The 22,182-nt window shown below is 40.7% G+C and overlaps 2 protein-coding genes across 6 annotated transcripts in view; both read left to right on the forward strand.

The window, feature by feature from the left end:
• Positions 1-5,611: 5,611 nt before the first annotated feature.
• ren (renin) lies at positions 5,612-9,140 on the forward strand. The gene is made up of 8 exons (XM_088409056.1): positions 5,612-5,743; positions 5,942-6,065; positions 6,147-6,265; positions 7,238-7,434; positions 8,167-8,289; positions 8,370-8,511; positions 8,608-8,706; positions 8,773-9,140. The coding sequence occupies exons 1-8, from the start codon at positions 5,612-5,614 to the stop codon at positions 8,932-8,934; spliced, it is 1,098 nt and encodes a 365-aa protein (XP_088265182.1). The 3' UTR covers positions 8,935-9,140.
• An 8,319-nt stretch (positions 9,141-17,459) lies between these two features.
• csf1b (colony stimulating factor 1b (macrophage)) overlaps positions 17,460-22,182 on the forward strand; it is a 36,519-nt gene continuing 31,796 nt past the window's right edge. For all 5 annotated transcript variants that reach the window (XR_015864851.1, XR_015864852.1, XM_088408392.1 and 2 more), the window contains exon 1: positions 17,460-17,664. Coding sequence is in view for 3 of the 5 variants with exons in the window: in XM_088408392.1 (XP_088264518.1) it covers positions 17,623-17,664 (42 nt within the window). In the remaining 2 variants the exon portion in view is untranslated. The remainder of the gene's footprint in view (positions 17,665-22,182) is intronic.

Consider the following 22,182-nt stretch of genomic DNA (forward strand, 5'->3'; position numbering starts at 1 on the left):
AACGCATCTCTCTTTTCTCGGAGGTAAAACAAAATCTAAACTCTTGGTGACTGAGTTTGACGCAAAAGGCGGAACGATAACATACAGTATGTTGCACTTGGAAAAAAAAATACCCAAGACAAACAATTTATCTTCTTGGAGTTGTACTTTTTCCCATGGCCTCCAATAGAATTGCCCCAGATGGGGTGTAAGGCCAGACAAGAGTGACGTTAAGGTCTCCCTCGACCATGTGGGAAAAGGCTAGCTCGTATCTATTTAGCTTGTGGGTCAAAAGTCAGATGTCAACTGTGTGATTGTCCCCAATTGCCGTGATGATAGGGATAGCTCACGTTCAAACAACATTACCCAAAGTTTTCTAGAATACTTGGCGAAACAACTTTAAACAAACCCTTGACAGATTTAGTTACTACTCACACCATTATTTAATTCCAAGAACTACACAAAGCTGTTTTTCCCCCAAATGTTTGTCCTATTTCAATGAACAACTGCTTGCGTTTAGCAGTTCCTAAGCACACGTGTGGGGTGAGAACTTTTAGTCTACCAAAGATAATATTTGACCCTCAGTTGATTGTTGCAATTAAAGCATGCCAGTAGATGCAACACACCTGACAAATTAAAACTGATGATGACAAAATGTGGCTACGTATAAGCAATGCTCCAATTTATTAAGGTTTGCTTTAAAATAAAAGTACTGGCGGAACTCAGTCTAATAAATTATGAGCTCTGAAATTGATCACATTTAAATCAAATAAATCAAATAAAACCAGACCATTTCCAACACACACAAAAAGAAGGCAATTTTTCAACAATGTGCAGTTACAAGAATAGAATCAGAAGAAGAATTTGGTACATGCATCAGAACTCAAAGCGTCATCAATTAAGTAAGGCCGCGCTTTCTAAGTTTATCAAAGTCTTCAAACACATTTATTTTTAATTTTATTTATTTATTTATTTTATTTATTTGAAAGTTCTTGTACTTTGCATTAAATTGGAAACCTTTCAATTGTTTGGCCTAGATGAAATAAACCAACAGTTTAATACAAAGTGTCTTTTTTAATTGTGTTGTGCGTGAGATGTGTGTGCAAAAGAAAGTTTGTGCATCAGATTTAATGAGGTGCCACACATTGGAAAATGGAGAAATGTTTCATATCCCGCGGAGTGCATGAAACATTTTTTTCAACAGGTTTTTATTTTTATATCATGAACAATTAATTGTCAAGTAATATGAATGAGAGTCCCGCACCTGATTAAAACACATAGACACGTTAAAATAGAAGTTCTAATCACATCTTTGTGAAATAAACCAGTGAGATAAACAAAATCCCACAAAATGTGAGGAAAAGGTATGAGTCAATCTGCCCAATCTTGTGCGTCACGTAGCTGCTCTATCTTCCTTGGAAGGTCTGCCCACGGGGACCTTTTTTTTTTTTTTGAGGCTAACCTCTGACCTCTGCCATGGCTGATGAGAACCCTTCCATATCTCTTTACTCGACAGGGTGGTCAGTACAGTACCGGCACATGACCGCGACCTGACAGGTCAGATACTGTGGGAATCTTCCCACAGCCTGGAATGAATAGGTGTTAGTCGTGTTGGGCCTGTGCATCGCAGCAAGACACGCACTCCCAACCTTGCCAAAATCATCACAAAACACTCACCATGCGCCAAGCTCACTTGCCAACAATCTCAATCATTGCAACGAATTCACAGCTGTTGGCTGCTTATCCTTATCTGCGCAAAGGAAAACGTACACTTGCAATCAAAACACAAAGGGAAACAAACTGGGAGACTACCATGGTAGTCAGTTGACTCCGCGGAAAGCGTGATGCCCATTTAAATGAGAGCAGAAAACAGCTACAAGCGAACCCCTTGCCTTCCGTGGAAAATGGGATCCATGAGGTCAAAGTGCAGGTATCTCACTGGGACATGTTTATCACAGTCGGGGCTGTGTGACCAATAGGGAAGTGCCAGGGTGGGGGGGAGGGGGTGTGGGGGGACGTGAAAGCACAACTCTCTTTCAAGTGTTCACCTTCGGGAAAGCTCCCATCCAGAATCGCTGTGGCCTGCGGGTGACGACGACAGCGGCGATGGTATAAAACTGCTGGGATGACCAGACCGCTCAGCCAAAGCCTCAGCGTCCGCAATCGTGGGACTCGCCATCAGTAGAAAAGGGGGATCCGATCATCTTCATCCATCTTCCATCGCCGGCCTTCTCCCTTTTCCCTTCCTGCCCGCTGTCAGCCATTATGGCAGTGTTGATGACCTATTGGGCATGCTTGCTTGCTGCGGCATTGACAATGAGCACTGGCCATTCTTTGAGAAGGTAAGAGGCTCCTATCGCTACCACTGATTCAGGTGAACCGATTTCAATAGAGCACCGTGATGAGTTGATGATCAGCCCTGATGTATTCTGCAAAGTCCCACAAACAGAAGCAAACTCTGCCTGGTTTAAAATAATGATGGATTGGATCGAAACTATTTCCTTTTTAACGTCGCAATATTAATTAATAAAGCCATAACTTGAATCTTTTAATGTGCTTTTTTTCCAATAAATTCATGTGACTCGCGTCATGCAAGTAGTGTAGCAAAACAACATGGTGGAAGCACTGAAGTCAGTGCCAACAGGCTTGAAGGCAGATGTCTGGAAGATTTTGGTTTCAAAAAAACATGAAGCCAGTAATGAACTGAAACTTTGTGAGACAATCACAGGAATGTGAATGTCATGAGTTAACAGTGTATTTTTGCCACTTTATTTACACAGCCCACCATGTGGTTTGCAATTATTTAAACTACTTTTTTTCCCTGTTTGGATTATTTCATCAATACCAAAAATCAATGGCAATGCGTGACATAAATGAAAATCAATCAAAGTGATTCGAATCGTGCCCTTGCGAATCAAATTGTGTCGATTTTGGAAATCTGAAGCAATACCCAGTCCTAATTGCCATATCGTTATGTGCTTTTTCACAGCCAACTGGCAATGCAGTATGTCATTCACTCTAAAAGTAAAGGGGCTTCACTAATTTTATCCTGCACTCTTGGTTCAATACAGGACTACTATACTGTATACTCAACATGGCACCAACAATTGTGTCGTATATCGCAGCACTGAGTTCCGTAGATCAGGGGTGCCCAACCTTATCGCCACGGACCAGTTCATGCTTGAGATTTTTATTGTGGACTGGTGGTAACAATTTATCCTCAAAATGTATAAAAATGTACACAAATTACTTCATTAAATCAATCATATAAGTGAATTACATCATTTCAATACAAAGAGTTCATTAGATGCAAAGGAGTACTATCAATGCAAAACATTTGCATACGCTAACATATACCAAAGGGAAATACGTAACACAAACAAAAATGCTAACGAGCTTAATGCATGCAAAGGAAGCACTATATAACATGCTGAAATAAGAACTAACATTAGCTAGCATGTTATCCCCGATCACAAGGTGTTGGATCAACAAACAAACTCATTTTGGGCAACTTAATCTTAAAGGACAACTTTCTTACAAAGAAAGTACCCCTTACAGACACTCGTAGGTCAGATTTCACAGAGAGACAGAACGACGTGAGTGTATGAGACTGCAGTGACTGCTCTCAAGTGAAGTCACACCGTCCTTCCTCACTACAAAATGTACTATCAAGAGTGGCCAGAGGCGGCACCAAAAAACAAAGATCGAGCCAAATAACGCACAAATGAATGAACGGTTAAAGGATAAAATAAATCACTTCCAAAACATCATTATTTTGGGTGCGGCCCATGCGTCCCAGTACCGGTTGATCGACAGACTGGTACCGGGATTAATATCCAAGAATCATGCTATTTATGCTGTGCTATGCTATATGATACCATCGACCATTGGATAATGGTTGTTCTCTGCAGCAGTAATTCTCAAATGGGGGTACGAGTACCCCTGGGGGCACATGAAAGAACTCCGGGGGTACTTGAGATTGTAAATAAAACAAACAAACAGGCATGCAGAAATCCTTTAGGAACAATTGAGTTAGTTAAATGTTTCAGGAAAATATAAGTACATAAAACAAATTTTATGTTCAGTTCAGTCGATTTTCATTATTTTTAAAAGCCAGATTCTCCCCCAAACTAGAACGGCTCAACGTGCCACCTCTCGTTACCTGTCAAGTTGATAATGTATTTTTGTGAACATACTATACTTGCAAAAGTGTAATATTTTTCTGTAGACAAATATTTATTCATAATTATTTCTTTTTGAGGACATCTCTGACACTTTATGTTGACTCTTTTTAGTTGACAAATATTAATTAATAATTAAGTTAATGGTTTATATTTTGTCAACAGCACTCTACTGTAATCCCAAAAGATGACACTTTATGTTAAATATTTTTCTGTGGACAAATGTTTATTTATAATTATCTCTTTTTGAGAACAGGTCTGACACTTTATGTAAATTATTTTTTGTGGACAAATATGTATTAATAATTAAGTTAATGATGTCTTTTTGCAAACAGATCTCTACTGTAATTCCAAAAGATGAAGCTTTTTGTTTTATATTTTTCTGTGAAAAAATACTTATTTATAATTATTTCTTTTTGAAAACAGCTCTGACTCTTTATTTTGATTGTGGCTTGTGGACAAATATTTATTGATAACTAATGTATTACTTTTTGATCTCTCCTATGATCCAAAACAAGACACTTCATGTTGATTTTTTTTTTTTTTGAACCAATACAAATAAAGTAGGAAGGGTTCTACAGTTTAATAAATCAAACACTAACGGTGTATTTTAAGTCTTTTTTTTCAATGCTTGGCACTGATTAAGGGGTACTTGGATGAAAACGTATTTCACAGGGGGGACATCACTGAAAAAAGGTTGAGAACGACTGCTCTACAGAAACACTTAGAATGTGGTCCCCTACGCATAAAAACCACCAAAGACTCCCATTTGGATTCAACAAAGAACCATTGGCTATTTTTGCAGCGTTCCGATGCAATACAGCATGTTTACAACATAGTTTGCAGCTGGCCATGGGGAAAAAAGAACTATGTGTGAAACCTCACATTGATTGTCAGCCAGTTAGAATTCAACGTTGACAAAAGTTCTCGGACACGACAGTATTGATGCTGCGAGGTTTTCGTCTTCCTCTTCCATGGCACTGCTGTTAATAGAGAACAGAACTCCATCTTAAAAAAGGGATTTTTAAAAAAAGATTACACACTGCAATCTTAGTCATCACGTCAAAGAAAACAACAAAGCGTCATCATTTCTATCACGGAAAAATCGATTCATACAAAGAAGTGAAGACAGACCACACAATAAACCCCTAAAGCAAAAAAAAAAAACCAGAGCAATGTTTTGTTAACAACTTTTTCTTTCAACTTTGGCTTTATATTTTCTTTTCTTGGCTAGGAGCAGAGAGTTGAATGCCTGCATTTTCTAAGAGATAGAAGCAGGCGTGATAACCAGTAATAACGCATATCACTGTATATAGCTTCAAAAATATCACTCTTTTGTGTTATTTCATCAACCATGTGCACCAAGCCTATTTGTTGAGTTGTTTTTGTTTGGATCACGAGGATTGATTTTCTCGCTCGTCTATTCTGCTTCCAGAATAAGCCTGAAGAAGATGGTATCTATCAGGGAAACCCTGCAGGATATGGGCGTTTCAGTGGAGCAGGTGTTGAGTGAGCTGGCGCAGAGGAGAGACCGAGACTTCAGCAATGGAACTGCTCCCACTCCCCTGACCAACTATTTGGATGTGAGACAATTTGGTCCACACCGTGCTAAGGAATTTGTATCATGTGCTTTCTTGGTCAAACATAAAAATGTCAGGATTAAGATCAGGCCCGGTGACTTCGAAATATTCCTGCTGTCTGCGTCATCGTGGTAGTGTTGAATTTTATAGCCCAAATGGGAATTTGCGGCGTAAACCTTCATTTCTGTTTCGCTCCAACAGACGCAGTACTATGGCGAAATCAGCATTGGCTCCCCAGCTCAGATGTTTAACGTAGTGTTCGACACGGGCTCGGCCAACCTGTGGGTTCCCTCGCAAAGCTGCTCCCCTTTCTCCACAGCCTGCTGTAGGAGAACTGTTTGTTTTGTGTGCGCATGCGCAGGGTTCCAACCGCTCCATTGACTCAAAATAAACCGTGACCTTTTAGTTACTCATAACAGGTATGACGCCTCCATGTCTCGCACCTACATGGAAAACGGAACGGGATTTTCCATCCAGTACGCCTCAGGGAACGTCAGGGGATTCCTCAGCGAGGATGTGGTTGTGGTGAGTTAACAATCCGCAACGTGTGTTGTGGTTCTACAAGCTATGGAAAAAAAGAACCCTTAATTTGAAGTTTTCTGAGGAATGAGATCATAAAAAAAAAAGTACACACCTCTGGAATGTACTGTAATTTGGCAGTTGTTAGCACCGTCAAGGGCCATTAATGATGTGACGTTCATGAATTTTGAATGACTCTTCACCGTGAATGATGGGAATCCAGCCATAGTTTCAAATACATTTAATATGTGCAAACGTAGGCTAAATGATAATAGCATAATATTGTGTTCCCTGATGCCACGGGGTGTTGATGAGCATTAGTGGGAGAAAATGTCTTGGTCCTTGGAAAATATTTTTTCTAAAACTGACTCCAAAATGTTTGACAACCCCCTTTTTTTTTAGAAGACAATACTTCACGTCCCACCAATTGATCAAATTAAGAAATGCATGCTGAGTTAATAAGTGTTTAATTTATGTGTAAAAGAACTGACATTTCAACATATGTTTAAGAAAAACGCCATTCTTTTGACTGACTCTTTTCAGTGAACGGCTCCTGAATCAATGGCTCCCCTTATTGTGCCATAAGTCCTCATTACTAAGAGCCACGAAGGTCGCGCCCCCTCCACTCCCACCCCGAAAATTATTTGTCATATATGTTAAAACAGTTAATTATGATTTGACAATAGTACGCAGTTAAAAAGCATACTTTGTGAAAAAGAAAAAAAAAAGGTCTCTGGCCCCATTTTTAGCGTACAAAATTGCAGTGTTATTTCTTGCATCTCCATTCACGGCAATTGGGGAAGTTGCTTAAGGTCACACTGTTCTCACTGTTTGTGAGATAGGACTGTTTGATAGGACTGCCTGAAAGCTACATAAAACAACCGTTTGGGAATGATCACATTACTCGTGAAGTAAAATCTTAAAAGCGCATATGGCATGTCTGTCAGAATGACCTCCAATGCATTCTCTTCCATGGAGGTGGGTGGAATCCCTGTGGTCCAGGTTTTTGCTGAAGCCACCTCCCTCTCTGCCATGCCCTTCATCTTTGCAAAGTTTGACGGCGTCCTGGGCATGGGCTACCCAAATGTCGCCATTGATGGGATCACCCCAGTATTTGACCGCATCATGTCTCAGCATGTCCTCAAAGAGGAGGTGTTCTCTGTTTACTACAGCAGGTACGTTGAGGTCAGCAAATCGTTTCGTACTGGTTCAGATGCAGTATGTAATGCTATGGGGCACAAGTGTCCAACTCAAGGTCCGCCATATCATTTTATGTGACCCGCCAAATGCTCTTTTGACTTCAAGTTTCTGGCTAACATGCCAAATTTGCAAGTTGTCCTCAACTTTTCTAAATTTGCAGAGGAAAAAACAAAACAAAACAAGCATTATTTATTCTCAGACTCTCTGTTCAACAGTTTTTACAAGCCTGTGATTTCAAAACGAGGTAAATGTGCCACGAAAACACTCAACATTTGCAGTATTTGACTTCACAGTCATATCGGCCTATTGACAGAAACTATGACTACAATGTGACCCACTAAAAACTGAGTTTGACATCCCTTCCAAAGTCTTTGTAAAATGTCTTAATTTCAAATATCCCCAGAGTTCATTTGTCATGTGCTTCAATTACATGAGATACGCATCTCCATGTCTGAAACAGGCAAACGGGCCGCAGTGAAAACAACATCGCTCTGTTTTTTTTTTTTTTTTCGTCAACACTTAAAACATGTGATTGATTTAGTTCTGGTAAGCTGAGAGATGTCGCCTGCTGTCCTCCATCAAGAGATTGTGTCCCAAATACTTTTGCCTTGGGAAGGAACATAAATCCCGACAATGGGGACACTGATACTATCTAACACAATACAATATTTTTGGGGGGAAAAAATCCTGGTGTGTTCTTTTTTCAGGGACCCTCAACACTCCCCCGGCGGAGAGCTGGTTCTGGGCGGCACAGACCCCAACTACTACACTGGGACTTTTAACTATATGGAGACCAAAGAGATGGGCAAGTGGGAGGTTGTGATGAAAGGGTATGTTTTCATAACCTAATACGTAGTGCAACATAGTTCACACATAACATCTGTTTTCATTGGTTCATTCACCCTTTTAGTGTTTCTGTGGGAACAGAAATGATATTTTGTGCAGAGGGTTGCACAGCTGTGATCGACACGGGCTCCTCCTACATCACTGGCCCGGCATCCTCCGTTTCTGAGCTAATGAAAAGCATTGGAGCGCAGCTGGATGAAAGCGGTGTAAGTTTTTTTTCCAGATAATCCAAAGTGTTTTGAAAATATTTGCCCTTTAGAGTACCCTGCCCACCATTGTCCATAACTGATGTTTTCAATCAGTACAAAGTCAGCTGTGACACTGTCAAGACATTGCCAAGCATTGCCTTTCACCTCGGCGGCCTTGAGTACTCCCTCACGCACGAGGATTATATCCTATGGGTACGTTGCCGACTTGTTTGAATTTATAGTACGCTGTCAGTAACGGATGGTATGCTGTGGCTTCAGCAATCCCACATCGAAGGGGATGTCTGCATGGTTACCTTCAGGGGCTTGGATGTGCCACCCCCTACAGGTCCCATTTGGATCCTTGGAGCCAACTTCATCGCCCGCTATTACACGGAATTTGATCGTCGCAGTAATCGGATTGGCTTTGCTGTAGCAGTCTGACCACATTAAAAAGGAGCCTCTTACTTTTTTCTACAACTTGCGACTGCCACACATTTCGCGCTTGTGGTTCACATACGGAACGTAGCGCATTAAGGGATCATCAACCGCTATCATGCTTTTCTTCTTTGTATTTCTTCCAACAAATTGCACTGAACACCCTTCTTTCTCTATTTATGAAACAGGTGAAAGCCATCGCAAGTGTTTGTGTGTCGTGCCTGTTCACGTCAAAATGAAATAAAGCTGTGAGAATTCCAGTTGTTGAGTTCATTCTGTGATCGAGAAATTAATGATACGAAGTTGAAAAGAATCAGCTGTGGTTTACTCGATCCAGCACCTAATCAACCTCAAATAGCTTAACTTTTGTTTTCTATAGCTTAGTATGTTAACACGCAATCAGTTCTACATTCTTTGGCACTCGTGTACTGCACGGTACTAGCACATTGCCACACAAATGTAAAGAATGTGGATTCACTAATTATCCATCTATCCCAGTCCAAAGTCATAAGTTATGTATGGCAGACATAAAAGGAGGATCGTTAAAAAAATATATATATATCAATATACGGTACACGCTTTTAAATACTTCTAACTTATCAAGAATATGTAACCGGCTCAAACATAAAACATCAAAAGTGCACACGAGTGAAGCTACTGCTTCAATTATTGGTTTGGTAAGCTTAATTTGTCCTTTAGTCACCCGTTTCCAGTGTTGGACAAGTTACTTCAAAACTGTAAATCATTACTTTTTTGACTAATTACTGTCATTCCAAAGTCATTACCGGTAGTTAATGAAAAGGTGTGTTTTATGACCGGACACAACAATGTAAATACTCATTGTGCAAACACACCAAATGCATATATCATCTTAAAGATCATGTGTGTCATGTTTATTTGAACTTACTCTACTAACCTTTTGGGAGCTTTGAGGATGTCATCTTTCTCTCGAAGTGCAACCACAAAGTAAAGAGCTCTGGTCATGTGACAATATTCTCTAAACGTGTGACATTGCACGCATTGCATCTAACCATTGTAGTATTTCAGTACTTTGTGAAAAATGATGATGATCATTAATAATCATTTATAGAGCCTCATAAATAGAATTTTCTTTAGGGTCACTTTTGTGACTGATGGGTTGAAATGGGTAAAGTAAACTTACATGCTCAGAATAAATATCATTGTTCCCTCGGACTTGTAAATGATTCCTAGATCCTTGTAAATGTGAAATGAAAACGTCAAAATAAAACAACCTAAACAGTTCGCTGCATAGCAACAACACACCAGCACCGACAAAAATATCATTTTTTTCACTTTTGCGATATCGCCAAAATTCACCCTATTCTGTCTCTTAGCGATGCTGAAACTTTAATTCATGCTTTTGCTACGTCACGCCGTGGCTATTCTAACGTATTGATTTCTGGACTTTCCATGTCCTGCATCCAAAGTCTGCAGTCGGTACAAAACGCAGCAGCGAGGCTCTTGACAGGGACGAGTAAGTTCGATCATATTACCCCGATACTGGCCAACATGCATTGGCTTCCAGTAGTCCTGAGATGTGATTTTACGGTGTTGTTAATTACTTGTAAAATTTTACACGGTTTAGCTCCTCCCTTTCTCGTCCACTTAGTATCACCGTATGTTCTGTTCTGATAACTTTGGTCACAAAATGCCTGTTTGTTAATGACCCCGCGGGCTAAAAAGAAGTCCGCAGGATCAAGGGTCCTTTTTATTCATGCGCCAATACTCTGGAATGCCCTACCTATGGAAGTTTGTGCAGCCACCTCAGTAGAAATCTTTATATCCCGATTAAAAACACATTTATACATTTAAGCATATAGTTAATGGGGCTTTCTGATTGCAGCTTTCTTCCTCTCCTTCCTGCCCCCTTCTCCCAGTTTGGAGAGGGGGCCGGACAGTGAGAGATGATTGAACGGCGCCATACAGCCCTACGCTGTTCGACCTTCGCGGGTCATGAGATGGATCGCCTCCTCCGTGGCACCTTTGTTAGGGTGGACCCACTCAGCCAGACTGCGAGGAGGATCCTGCCCAATGGCTTCGCCTGCTGTCAAGACATCTTTGCACTGGACGCTTCCTGTCTAATATGGCACAATGTGTTTATCTGTATTTGCTTGTATTTTGTACACTCAGCATCCGCTTCAGCCTGTTGCGCCTATAAGGGGGCCGCTCCCACCTGTGGCCCCTTTTGAAGGTTTCTTATTTTCCCCGGGTGGGGTTTTTGAGTTTTTCCTTCCCCCTCTGGGAGCTTTGTTCAGGGGATGCTGTTGTGTACCTATGATGAAAGAAGTCTCTGTATGACTTCGCCTGTGAGGCCCTTTGATACTTCGGTGATTCAGGGCTATACAAATAAACTTGACTTGACTAGAAAGCTGTAGATAACCAAACATGATAACAATGAGTTCACACTTGAAATACCTTTTTATTACAAAAGAAATCGAGGTAAGAGATTTCCAACGGTCTGGTAAACATTTTTGCTCCTCTCAAATGTGTAACAAGCGGGAGTTGGGGGGGTAGATACAACTCCTGCCCTTATTGGTCGATGGTCGCGCCGGGAGCCAATCGCGTGTCTTGCGGGACACTCAAATGTGATTTCAAGAGGGAGATTGGCACCTCTATACGCATAAAGTGAAGGTAGGGTTAGGATCAAAATGGTTATATTTAAACAATCCGACATTAGGATCAGGGCCGATACTGATATTGTGCATCTTATCCCTATTAAAATTGGCATTTTTTTTCATACATCCGGTTAGGAAGTGCAAGAGTTATGTAGCCCCAGAGGAGCACTGATGAAAAGTTGTATTCCTCTCCATCGTTTGAGTTGTCCATCAAAAATCCAGCTCGATTTGCTCTGGATAGTAAACAAAAAGTTCAGGAATCCTTAAGCAGCATCGAACACCGCTTGTCTCCTGCAGCGTTTGCAGATGCCCACTGAGTGTTCAGTCTGTTCTATTATTCTTTCTCACTTAAATTTCATTGCGCCCAAAGTTGTGATAACAAAACTATTTTGTGGCACAGAAGGGTGCCTGGCCCTTGACCAAACTCTCGCTCTGCAAGTTCAAATGTAGACAAGTATTTTAAAGAAAGGTTGCTTTCAAGGGATATCATTTCAAGAACAGATGTTATGTCCCATTCTCATCTAATTGTGACGCACTGGTGCTTGAGCTAGCTTTAGTAGGTTTGCACTAATACTTGTCATTCCTTAGTGAGTCACTGTCATTTTTGGGGAAAGATTTCAGAGGTTCCATTTTAACTGGGTTAGAGGTGAATGACTTAATTCATTCACTGCCTTTGAAATGTATGGAAGTCAACCATTCATTTGAATTTGGCTTTTATTAAATGAGCTTAAAAGGGACAATGTGTAAGATTTAGACCGTTTTTCATTACAGACAGTAGGAGGTGCTGCAGGTGCCTCGTTTACCAGTGTCCGTAGCTATAACAAACATGGCCGCCTCCGGAGAAGTGCCACCCTCCATGTAATATCATTTCATGATAACTAGACCTTTGATTATATTTAAAACATTCTGTTGGTAATGAAGAACACTTTCATTTGCAAGTTTCTGAAATTTGCAATCATTCACACACCTTCCCTTTAAGTGTGCCATTTCAAAACAGATGTAAAAGTGCAAAGTTATTTATTTGAATCTCGTAGTCACGGTATATTATGTTCAGCAACTTCGGTGTCTGTATTTGTTGTGATGAAATTACAGAATATTTGGGGAATTCTTCAAACATTGAAGTTTACTGGACAATAGTCATCTCAGAATTTGTAGTACCCGCTTGGTGTAACAGAGACCTTTTTTTCTCCCCAAGTCAAATTAATGTAAAGTTACAGAATGTTTGCTACTTATGTTTTCATATGAAATATGAGAGAAGCATGCTATGTTTGATGCATCTTAAGGACAAACATGAATAACAAATACACCACGACATAGGCAAAGCAGAAACTATCACATCAAACTAATTTCCACCGCCCAAATAAAACGATGGTTTGTGAAGGGAACGTTTGAAAGTTGAAGCAATTCTTGCCACTCTTTTTTCACCCATTATTGGGTTATTCTTGGCCCAAGTGTTTTTAGAGTTGCTCTAAGAAACAGCTCAGAGTACCAACCCTTCTTAGAGTCCTTAGAGTGGGTGATGAAGAGCACTGAAGACTTTTACGTTCCGCTGTCAGACTTTAACGCTGATATGGGCAATGAGAGTAAAACCTGGTTGGGTATGATTGAGAAGACTGTGGGACTCTGATGGCCGCTGATATGTACCAGCAGGTCAAATTTAATGTGGCTTTGGTGGTTGTTGAGGCGTGGGAGGGGGTTGGCAAGCCCATGGAAAACCACTACGGCATAGCTTTACGGAAATTCTGTTCCACCATCCAGGGTCTCGGGGGAAGGGGGGGTAGTAGTTGACCAATCTAAAGTAAGTAAATCGAATCTCAAACTGAGAAGGAGCAGTTTGGGGTTTTGGACCGCACATTGGTGTTTGCTAATCTGCTTGTGCCACTGTATTATGGAATTATATTTGTGCCACTATCATAAGCAAGCAAAGAAAGATTTTGAGCAAGCAAGGATAGGTTTTGAGCACAGAAAAATATGTTGAGCGAGCAAAGATAGATTTTGAGCAAGCATTTATGGATTTTGACCACAGAAATATATACAGTACTGAGCTAGCAATGAAAGATTTTGAACACAGAAAAATATTTTGCTCACTCAAAATCTCTAATTGCCAGTGCACAGTACCCCTCCCTCTCTTGCTCAATTTGTCCCTCTCTTCGCGCTCATACACATTGTGTCACATGGAGGGAGAAGGTGGACTTCTTTGGAGGCAGTGTACGTCCAGTATATCTTATTATGATGATTATTGTTTCAGGTGATAGAATTACTGTGATAGTTTTTGGACTTTAGTGATATAGTGGTGTAAGTCCACCTTCTCCCGCCCAAGTTCATGTGACACGATCTGTTTTGCTTTTTCTGGGTGAACGCAGCAAGCGATCAAATTGGTCTGGGGTCATAATCGTAGCAAAAATATTCACAGATGCATATTTCAATCAACGAATGTTTAAAAAGATCCGCGATCAAAGTGACACATGCATAAACGAGTCACAGATGTGCAACGAGAATCCACAAATGCATAATGAGGGCACAGTGGAAGTCACAAATGCGTAGTGAGAGTCACAAACGAGTAATCCACAAATTAGAATCCACAAATGAGAGTCACAAATGTGTACGTTGATTTGTACGCGTAAACACATCATTGAAAGTGTACTGTGCATAGATCCGTAATTAGGGCGATCTGTTGACACTTGGCCTCCTGATTGGCCGTATTCTTGCTTGGAGTCACAAACGCTCTGTGGCAACTCATTCAGACCCCCAGGGGACGCTACCAGTACCACAAAAAAATGCCCAAATTGGCAGTCTTTTTGTCCTGGCAATCGAACGTGTTTATTTGTTCTTTGTTAGAAAACAAAACAGTGGAGCGTCTTTGACTCATGGGTAAGTAATGCTTATTAAATAGTCTTTAAATTGGAAACAATGTTTCAATCACAGTTGGTTGACGGATTGCCCGGCCTGTGTTGTTCAAGCTGTTGGCTGTGCCTCCAGCAGTGGCTTGAAGAATTGGCTGGCTTCCTTTACAACATTTACAATAATACAGTGCAGTAAAGTTTTGGCACCCCTCTTTTAAGATATGCACAATGTATTGTATACAACATAAAGTGACAGTAAGCCTCCATTAATGCTTCTTTATTATGCTTGAGTACTATGACAATCTACTTGTTACATACGATTATATACTGTAGGTGGACCCAAAAGTGCAGATGTTAGAGTTTAGAGTGGTGGTCGGCTGTAATGCCAAAACAGGTTACACGGGACCATGGTCCAAGAGTGGCTCAGGATTGGCAGTGAGTGAGTGGGTTTCTTTGGTGAACCAGGAAAGCTGGTGGTGAGGTAACGGATTCTTGGAGAAACGCGTGAGTCAAGATGATGCGACAGGACAAGTCTTTACCAGACAAGAATAAGGAGGAAGAAAAACATGCTAAACTGCGTAGCAAGGGTTGTATTGACCAAAGTAGAAAGGGGCCAAATGAAGTGGGAAGTGTGCGTGCCAAATGAGCATGATTTGGAGCGTGCGTTGGTTGAAAAAAAAAGAAATCATATGACCATTGGCAGACGAAGGTTCCTTAATAACACGTGAGACCTTGTGCTACTTTACGGGTGCTTCTTGTTAATGAGTTACAGTCACTGTGTGTAGGAAAGTAATACTAGGTGTGTAGCTACTGTATATACTGTATGTGTGTAGAATCAGCACGGGCTTTTCCAGTGACAGTGTTCCCTCATTTCTCGCGGTTAATGGGGACCAAGGCCCCCCCCTGCGAAAAGTGAAATGGGACCCCACCTCTCCAGGAATTTTTATACATAAGTCTACATGGGACCAGGATTTTTAAATTTCGAAAAGTATTTAGACTTTACATAATTGAGACAAAGATTAATGCAGTGCACATATTTACTTAACTCGTTTATTATTAAACTTTCACCATCGACTGCAGTGTTATCCTTGTCGGTTTCCACCTCTTGGCCGTAGTCGGGGGCATACACGGAGGGCTGGTGTTGCCCTCAGAGTAATGCCCCTTGGATGTCGAAATAGAGTGGGGCCAGTGGCTGACCTAACGTAACAATAGGGAAGCAAAGTTTACATATTGAAATTCCAATTTATTACAAAAGAACTCTACTGTAGGCAACATCTTCCCAATGTTCCACTGTCCTCAACAGTCAACAGCTTGAACGACTGGCCAGGCAATGCGTGGATCAGCTCAAGCGTAGTCCTACGAAGTGATTGGCTCCCTGGGCGACATCGACCAATGAGGGCAGGAGTGGATCTTCACTTCTGCCCAGTTGATGTCACTTGTTTTGTAGGAGTGTCCGTGAGTTGATTGAAGGATTGCCTTGCCGGTGTTGTCAAAAATGTTGGCTGTGCCTCCAGCAAGGAGTCCCCACCGCACTCGGTGCGCTGTGGCTGTGCCGTTGCGTCGTGGTCTGCCAACTTAACGCAGGACTTGAAAAATCTGATCCCCCGTCATCCGCTGTTGTCAATTCCACAGTTCAGAAAGCACCAAACAGGAATAAGAGGTTAGTCCACATCTGGATTTACAACAAAAAAGCTCTTCATTTGAACAAGCTTGTCTTCTCCTTTGCTGGTTGTTTGGATGACGACTTCTCCTTCTCCGTGCCATTGTCACTGAGACAAAAGAGCAAATGCTTCCCTCTTTTTAATTGGCACTGTAACTTCACTATTCTATCAACTCACTAAAAAGTTCAAGCGGATACTGTATGTATCAATAGTAAATGAAGCATGCAATGTGTTATCCACGCAAACAAATGGAGCTCGGTTTGTTTACAGGAGTTTAGAAACCTTTTTTTGTGTGTGTTTATTTTGATTTTATGAGTTGGTTGTCCCTGCACAAGTGCAGTATGACCTTCCAGGCACTCGTGACTCGGGACAGCGGAGATGCATGCAGTGGGCGGGGGTATGCGGTGTCGTTGCACAGGAAATGGAGCAAAGACGTAACGCAGTATGTGGACTCCACGCATTAGTCTTTTTTATCATTTACAGTTTTTTTTTTTTTTTGTAATTTCATTACTGTCTTGATAGTGCCAAAAAGCAAACGAGGCAACACGAAGCATTGAACCACAGGTGTCAAACTTAAGGCCCGCGGGCCAGATTTTATCCTCCAAATCATTTTATATAGCCCGTGAAATGCTGATTTGACTTTTGCGGGAATAAATACTAATCTTGTAAGTTATTTTCAACTTTTACAAATTTGAGGCGAAAAAACAAACATTTCTTATTCCCAATCTCTCTTTTGAACAGTTTTTGCCAGCCTCTAATTTCAAAACTAGGTAAATGTGTGACGAACACACTTGACTTCACAGTCATACCGGCCCTCTAACAGAAACTACAACTTACAATGCGGCCCACAATAAAAATGAGTTTGAAACTCCCGCTTTGAACCATGTGCAAAGTATTTGGCGAGAAAGCGTCAGCGCTTCATTCCACCCTTTTACAAGGCTGAAGTACCACTTGTTGGAGCAGGAATCATGATGCACCTAAATGATGAGTAGACTGGCCTTTTAACCTGTGTTGACTACTGATTGATAGCAGGTGTGGGTCAGTAACTTCCAGAGTGTGCCCTGCCCAGCTTGAAACAAAAAGAAAAGCAACCAACTATCAGTACTGTGTCAACAGGAACCAGGCTCGCCAAAATAAAATGAGGAGCCATTGAACCAACACCACACTGCATGCCCAATGACACATTTTACATGTTTTTTTTTTTTGCCTACAAAATCTATTTTAAAGAACGTGTAGCCTTCAAAAATACAATTTGAAAAATTGGAAACAGCCAAAATGGATCAGAAAACATGCAAAACAGTGGACGGATCTTGCTGTGAGACAAGAGGTGGGAGGTCTGTATAGCTGCTGCTCGTCTACTGAGACGTTTAGTCTTGGCTTGGACACTGCAAGAGGCGCTTGTCAGCCAGTGCATGAAAAGTACGGCACATGACGAAGTGCAACCTTTACCCAGCACAGTTCTTCCTGTGGAGTGAAACAGAACATATGAGAGGAATCGCTTTGCTTCAATGTATGTGACAGAGGATTTGTTTCCCATTGTCAAACACATACCAGATGACCATCCTTGTGCCAACCCTGATTCAGAGCAAGGCTGAGGTAGGTGAGAACTTCTTGCTTCTCTGTTTAAATCCATTTACTACTCCTTGCAAGTAGTTTGACTTGTGCCTTTGCTACAGACATCACGCACTGTGTGAATAATGCACAATGTAATTGACGTCATTAATGTCATGTGCTCCTTCACTTGCTACTTTCAAGTCAAATTAATGATTTTATCAGATTACATTAATTTCATTATGTGGGATCTTAAGCCTTAAATTTTGCTGCTTCATTTTAAATGTGTCCTTCCGTGGGATTTCATTCAATTTGGATAGTATTATATATATATATATATATATATATATATATATATATATATATATATATATATATATATATATAGGTGTGTGTGTGCGTGTGTTTTGCATTTATGACTCTAAGGCATTGTCAATTTTAACCCATCTTAGATTCATAACTACTTGTGGCTCTTTGAAGGGAAAAGCACATTTAAGACTAGAGAGAGAGAGAGAGAGAGAGAGAGAGAGAGAGAGAGAGAGAGAGAGAGAGAGAGGGAGACAAAATTGACGTGCCAAAGCACTGGATGTTGTTTGTGCTTAAAAATACATGACCAACTAAAAGAAAATTTGAAGTTGATATCCTTGCCTCGCACTGATTCTTTAAACTCCATCTTTTATATCCTAATCCATTTCAGATGTCGGCCAGACTTAAAATAAATCAAGTTTTGTTGTCTCATTTTTGTGCCTGTCTGCCACTTGTTTGTATCTTATTGTTACAAAAGTAGAATCAAATGTGCTGGTCATGTCCGTTGCTAGAATAAGTATGGCAGGAAAAAAATGAGGGTAAAATGTGTGTGATACACATGTGCTTTTCACCATGTTTTATACTTGAGTGAAATGAAGCCCATCTGGCACCAATTTCAAAGTTCCACTTGCCAAAATGCATTTGGTAGCAAGCAGAAATGAGTTGGTAGAGATGAGATTTTTTTTTCTCCCCTTTACGTTTTCTAAACAGAGGGCATTGTTTTACAACAACCAAGTCTGACACAGTCTCGTTTATTTGGAGGTCATGCATCTTTAACCCCTGGGGAAATTTTTGACCCAACTCTGGCTTTTTGATGTTTTTGATGTGTGATATCAAAGGAAAAGCATCCAAAAAAACATCAGGAAGCTAAAATATTGCAGGGATTGTCAAAACATGACAACTTTAAATACAGCTACATTGCCGTCCCTCCTAAATGCTTGCAAACGGGTGGCCAAGAGGTATGCCCTATAGGTGTCAAATTTAGCTCATGTTGGGCTCATTAATGCCATTTAAAATTGAAAGTATTCTTAATTTTGGACATATTGAAAACCCGGTGTTTTATCATACATTGCCCCCAATTTTTGCATTAATCCTTTCAAAGGCAACAAGCAAACAGGGAGCAATAGAAATGTTTGTGTTGATACGTCAAAACTATCAGCTGACACTAGTGGCCAACATATGACATTTGCAAGCCTTTCAATGACTTCAATGGTTGGCTTAGCCCGGACTCCCTGAATGCAAAAGTCCTCAAAAGTCAAAGTACTGTGATTATGATGTAATAAATCTTGCTGATTCAATTTCAGAAATATATAAATTTAAACCGTAGTTACTTTTGCTATCATCACATTTTTTTAAATTTTTGTACAAAAAATATACGTACGGATAGGGGTGGTGCCACTGAACATTTTGATGGATTGAAAGTAAATATCCATTTATATTTGAACCCTTTCAGTCAGCCCAAGTTGGGTGATAATAAGGCCAGGCTTGTGAAGAATCCCCGGACACCAGGGGGTTCAACGTCACTCACTGGCAGACTTCCAATGAGGGGCAATGCATTTCCCATGAAATCATTAGCAATGTGGAATTGGTATACGAGATTCCTTGTAAAAATATACATTTCGAGTAAGAAAGAATCATGAGGAATCTAAGAAAAATGCGAAGCAAGCACTCTTTCTGCAATACTAAGAGAGAAACGGTTTTCCTTTAAGTGTATTTAACCCATATCAACCAGCATTGTTGGACAGTCGTGTTTTCATTCAAGCAAATTGCCTGAAACGGCTGGACTGGAGCTCCTCCAGTGTGACTGCAGGTTTAAGTCACACCTGCAACCACTCTGGTGAGAGCACTTGGGAACTCCCAATGGCAGTCTGAGTTTGAGTTCAATTTCAACATAACTAATTTTTACATATATACCAAAGCATAGAGGACATCAACCTTTTTGAAATCGAGAGCTACTTATTTGGTACTAGCATTTTCTAAACATGCTTCTGTAAAAACAAATGTGCTGAGAAAGATCACTTTTAATTTTGCCACACTTAATGTTTAATGATCATTCATATGTAGACACTGATCAGGTCAAGTACTGGTATGTCTTACAATGTTGATGAAAACTGATTCAACAAAAGTTTGAAATAGATACCTTTTTCCATGGGTACTATTATTGATGACCCCTGTCCTATATGAAATACTGTCAACAAGAGCAGGGCCACACCCGGAGAAATGTTCATCATGGAAAATTTACCCTAAGCCTGGTTACCTTTAAAGTATGCTTGATGCATGGCTGGAGATTTCCTGAAAAGCAAACTTGTAGCATGTTGAACTTGGTTATAATAATATAAGGTACTCCTACTAAAGCCTTTGAAGGATACTACAATTCACAGATCTTGTTATTGCTAGAGGTCTCGCTTCCAAAGTATTTTGATTTGGTAAAACAAAACAAAACAAAACAAAAACAAAGAGTACTCTTATTCAACAAGCAGACATAAATGGCTGAGCATGATGATGATGATGATGATAAAAGATCACCAGTCACAGAATTGAGATCTAAAATAATGCAGCAAAGTTTCCATTTTGGCATACATTGTGTGAAAGCTGATAATCACACATTCAATAAAACATGGCAAATGTAAAAAAAAATAAAACAATTAATGTGCATTTTCACTACGTTAACTTCAAATACTACTGATTGTCACACATCTAAGTGGGTCAAATTTGTTCTCGCTTTTGACCCATCGCTTGAGGGAGTGGCGAGGAGCAATGGACACACTCAGTAATCTCTTATGCTGAGAGTCAAGCAGGGACGCAACGGGTTCCATTTTTCATGGTATGACCTGGCCGCGTTTTGAACCCTCCACCTGCCAATCTCAGGGCGGATACAATAGCAAAAGGTCACTGAGCAACTAAGTTCAGTGGCTCAGTGTTGTGCCTTTTTTTTGTGGCTAATTACAATGAATGGTGCCCTGCTGCACTTGACTCCAGTCAAAAGCAAAACTAGGGATACGGCATGTCTGCAATGCTCAAAGTCCATCGAGTGCATATTTGCATGTTCTCATCCTTTTCCTGTAGCCACCCTTCAAGGTCATTCTAACATGATGTGATATATTGATGATTCCATACATAGCACACCAGAGTTCATTTCCATGGCAAATACTTCACTTGGACAATGTTTCTTATTGTGGTTTTTGGAGGAGTGTTGCATACTTTGAGGTATTTCTCAATTTGGGTTTATGCAAACATTAATCAGTATGGGCCTCTACAGTTATTTGCCTTTACAGTTACTCTCCACTTTCTTCTCCAGCAGTCCTGATTAGTGCTATTCTTTATCTTTGTAAATGCAAAACATTTTGAAACAGCTCTTGGATATGATCACATTGTGGAGGTCTAGGCAATGTAGTGACAGCAAAAGCAGACTAAAAATTGGAATTTTAATGTAAACCCAGGCGTTTTTGATTCAGAACACAATTAACAAAAGGATTTCCTTCCCGAGACCACAAAAATAATAATATGTGGGCATAAACATTGATATTTGAACTGCTTTTCCATTGTACAGGCTTGAGACAAAAAAAAAAAAAAAAAAAACTGGCTCCACATTGCAAGATGAGGTTGCTTTGCACCCCAAGTTTTTGGGACTGTGCAATTGCAATGGAACTGCTTTTATGAAATCCCCCCGATCCTCGTTCTAAAATGCCGTGATGTCACTGTCATCTGATTGGCCGAAAGTTAGGCGCTTCATAAGAGACACAGCAATGACCTGCTTTGTACACGGCTATTTACTGGTTTTATGAGAGTGAGCCAGAGACGGTAGCCATTCGCAACCAATTAAGTCACAAAAATACAGTATATGAAGAACACATAAAAGAAAGACACTGCTCTCCAAGTCCGTTTAATTGGATGAATGATCATCATGTTAGCAAGTCACAACATGGGGCTCGTGCCGACCACTGTCTGACGCAGGGGTCTCCAAACCCGGTCCTCGAGGTTCGCTGCCCTGCACGTTTTCCGGGTTTCTTTTCCCGAGACGCCTGATTCAAATGATCAGGATCATCATCAGGCTTCTGCTGAGCTTGCTGATGACCTAAACATTTGAATCAGGTGTGTCGGGTAAAGAAACCTGGAAAACATGCAGGACAGCGGCCCTCGAGGACGGAGTTTGGAGACGCCTGGTCTAACGGTTAGCCGTGAACCCCAGGATAGCTGAGGACAGCCGCCAGAAGATTTTAAATGTCGGAGGGTGGCTACTGTCAGGTTCACCTGTTG

Source organism: Hippichthys cyanospilos, chromosome 2 (genome assembly GCF_059441005.1).
Source record: "Hippichthys cyanospilos isolate Australia breed blue-spotted pipefish chromosome 2, RoL_Hcya_1.0, whole genome shotgun sequence".
Lineage (NCBI taxonomy): Eukaryota > Metazoa > Chordata > Actinopteri > Syngnathiformes > Syngnathidae > Hippichthys > Hippichthys cyanospilos.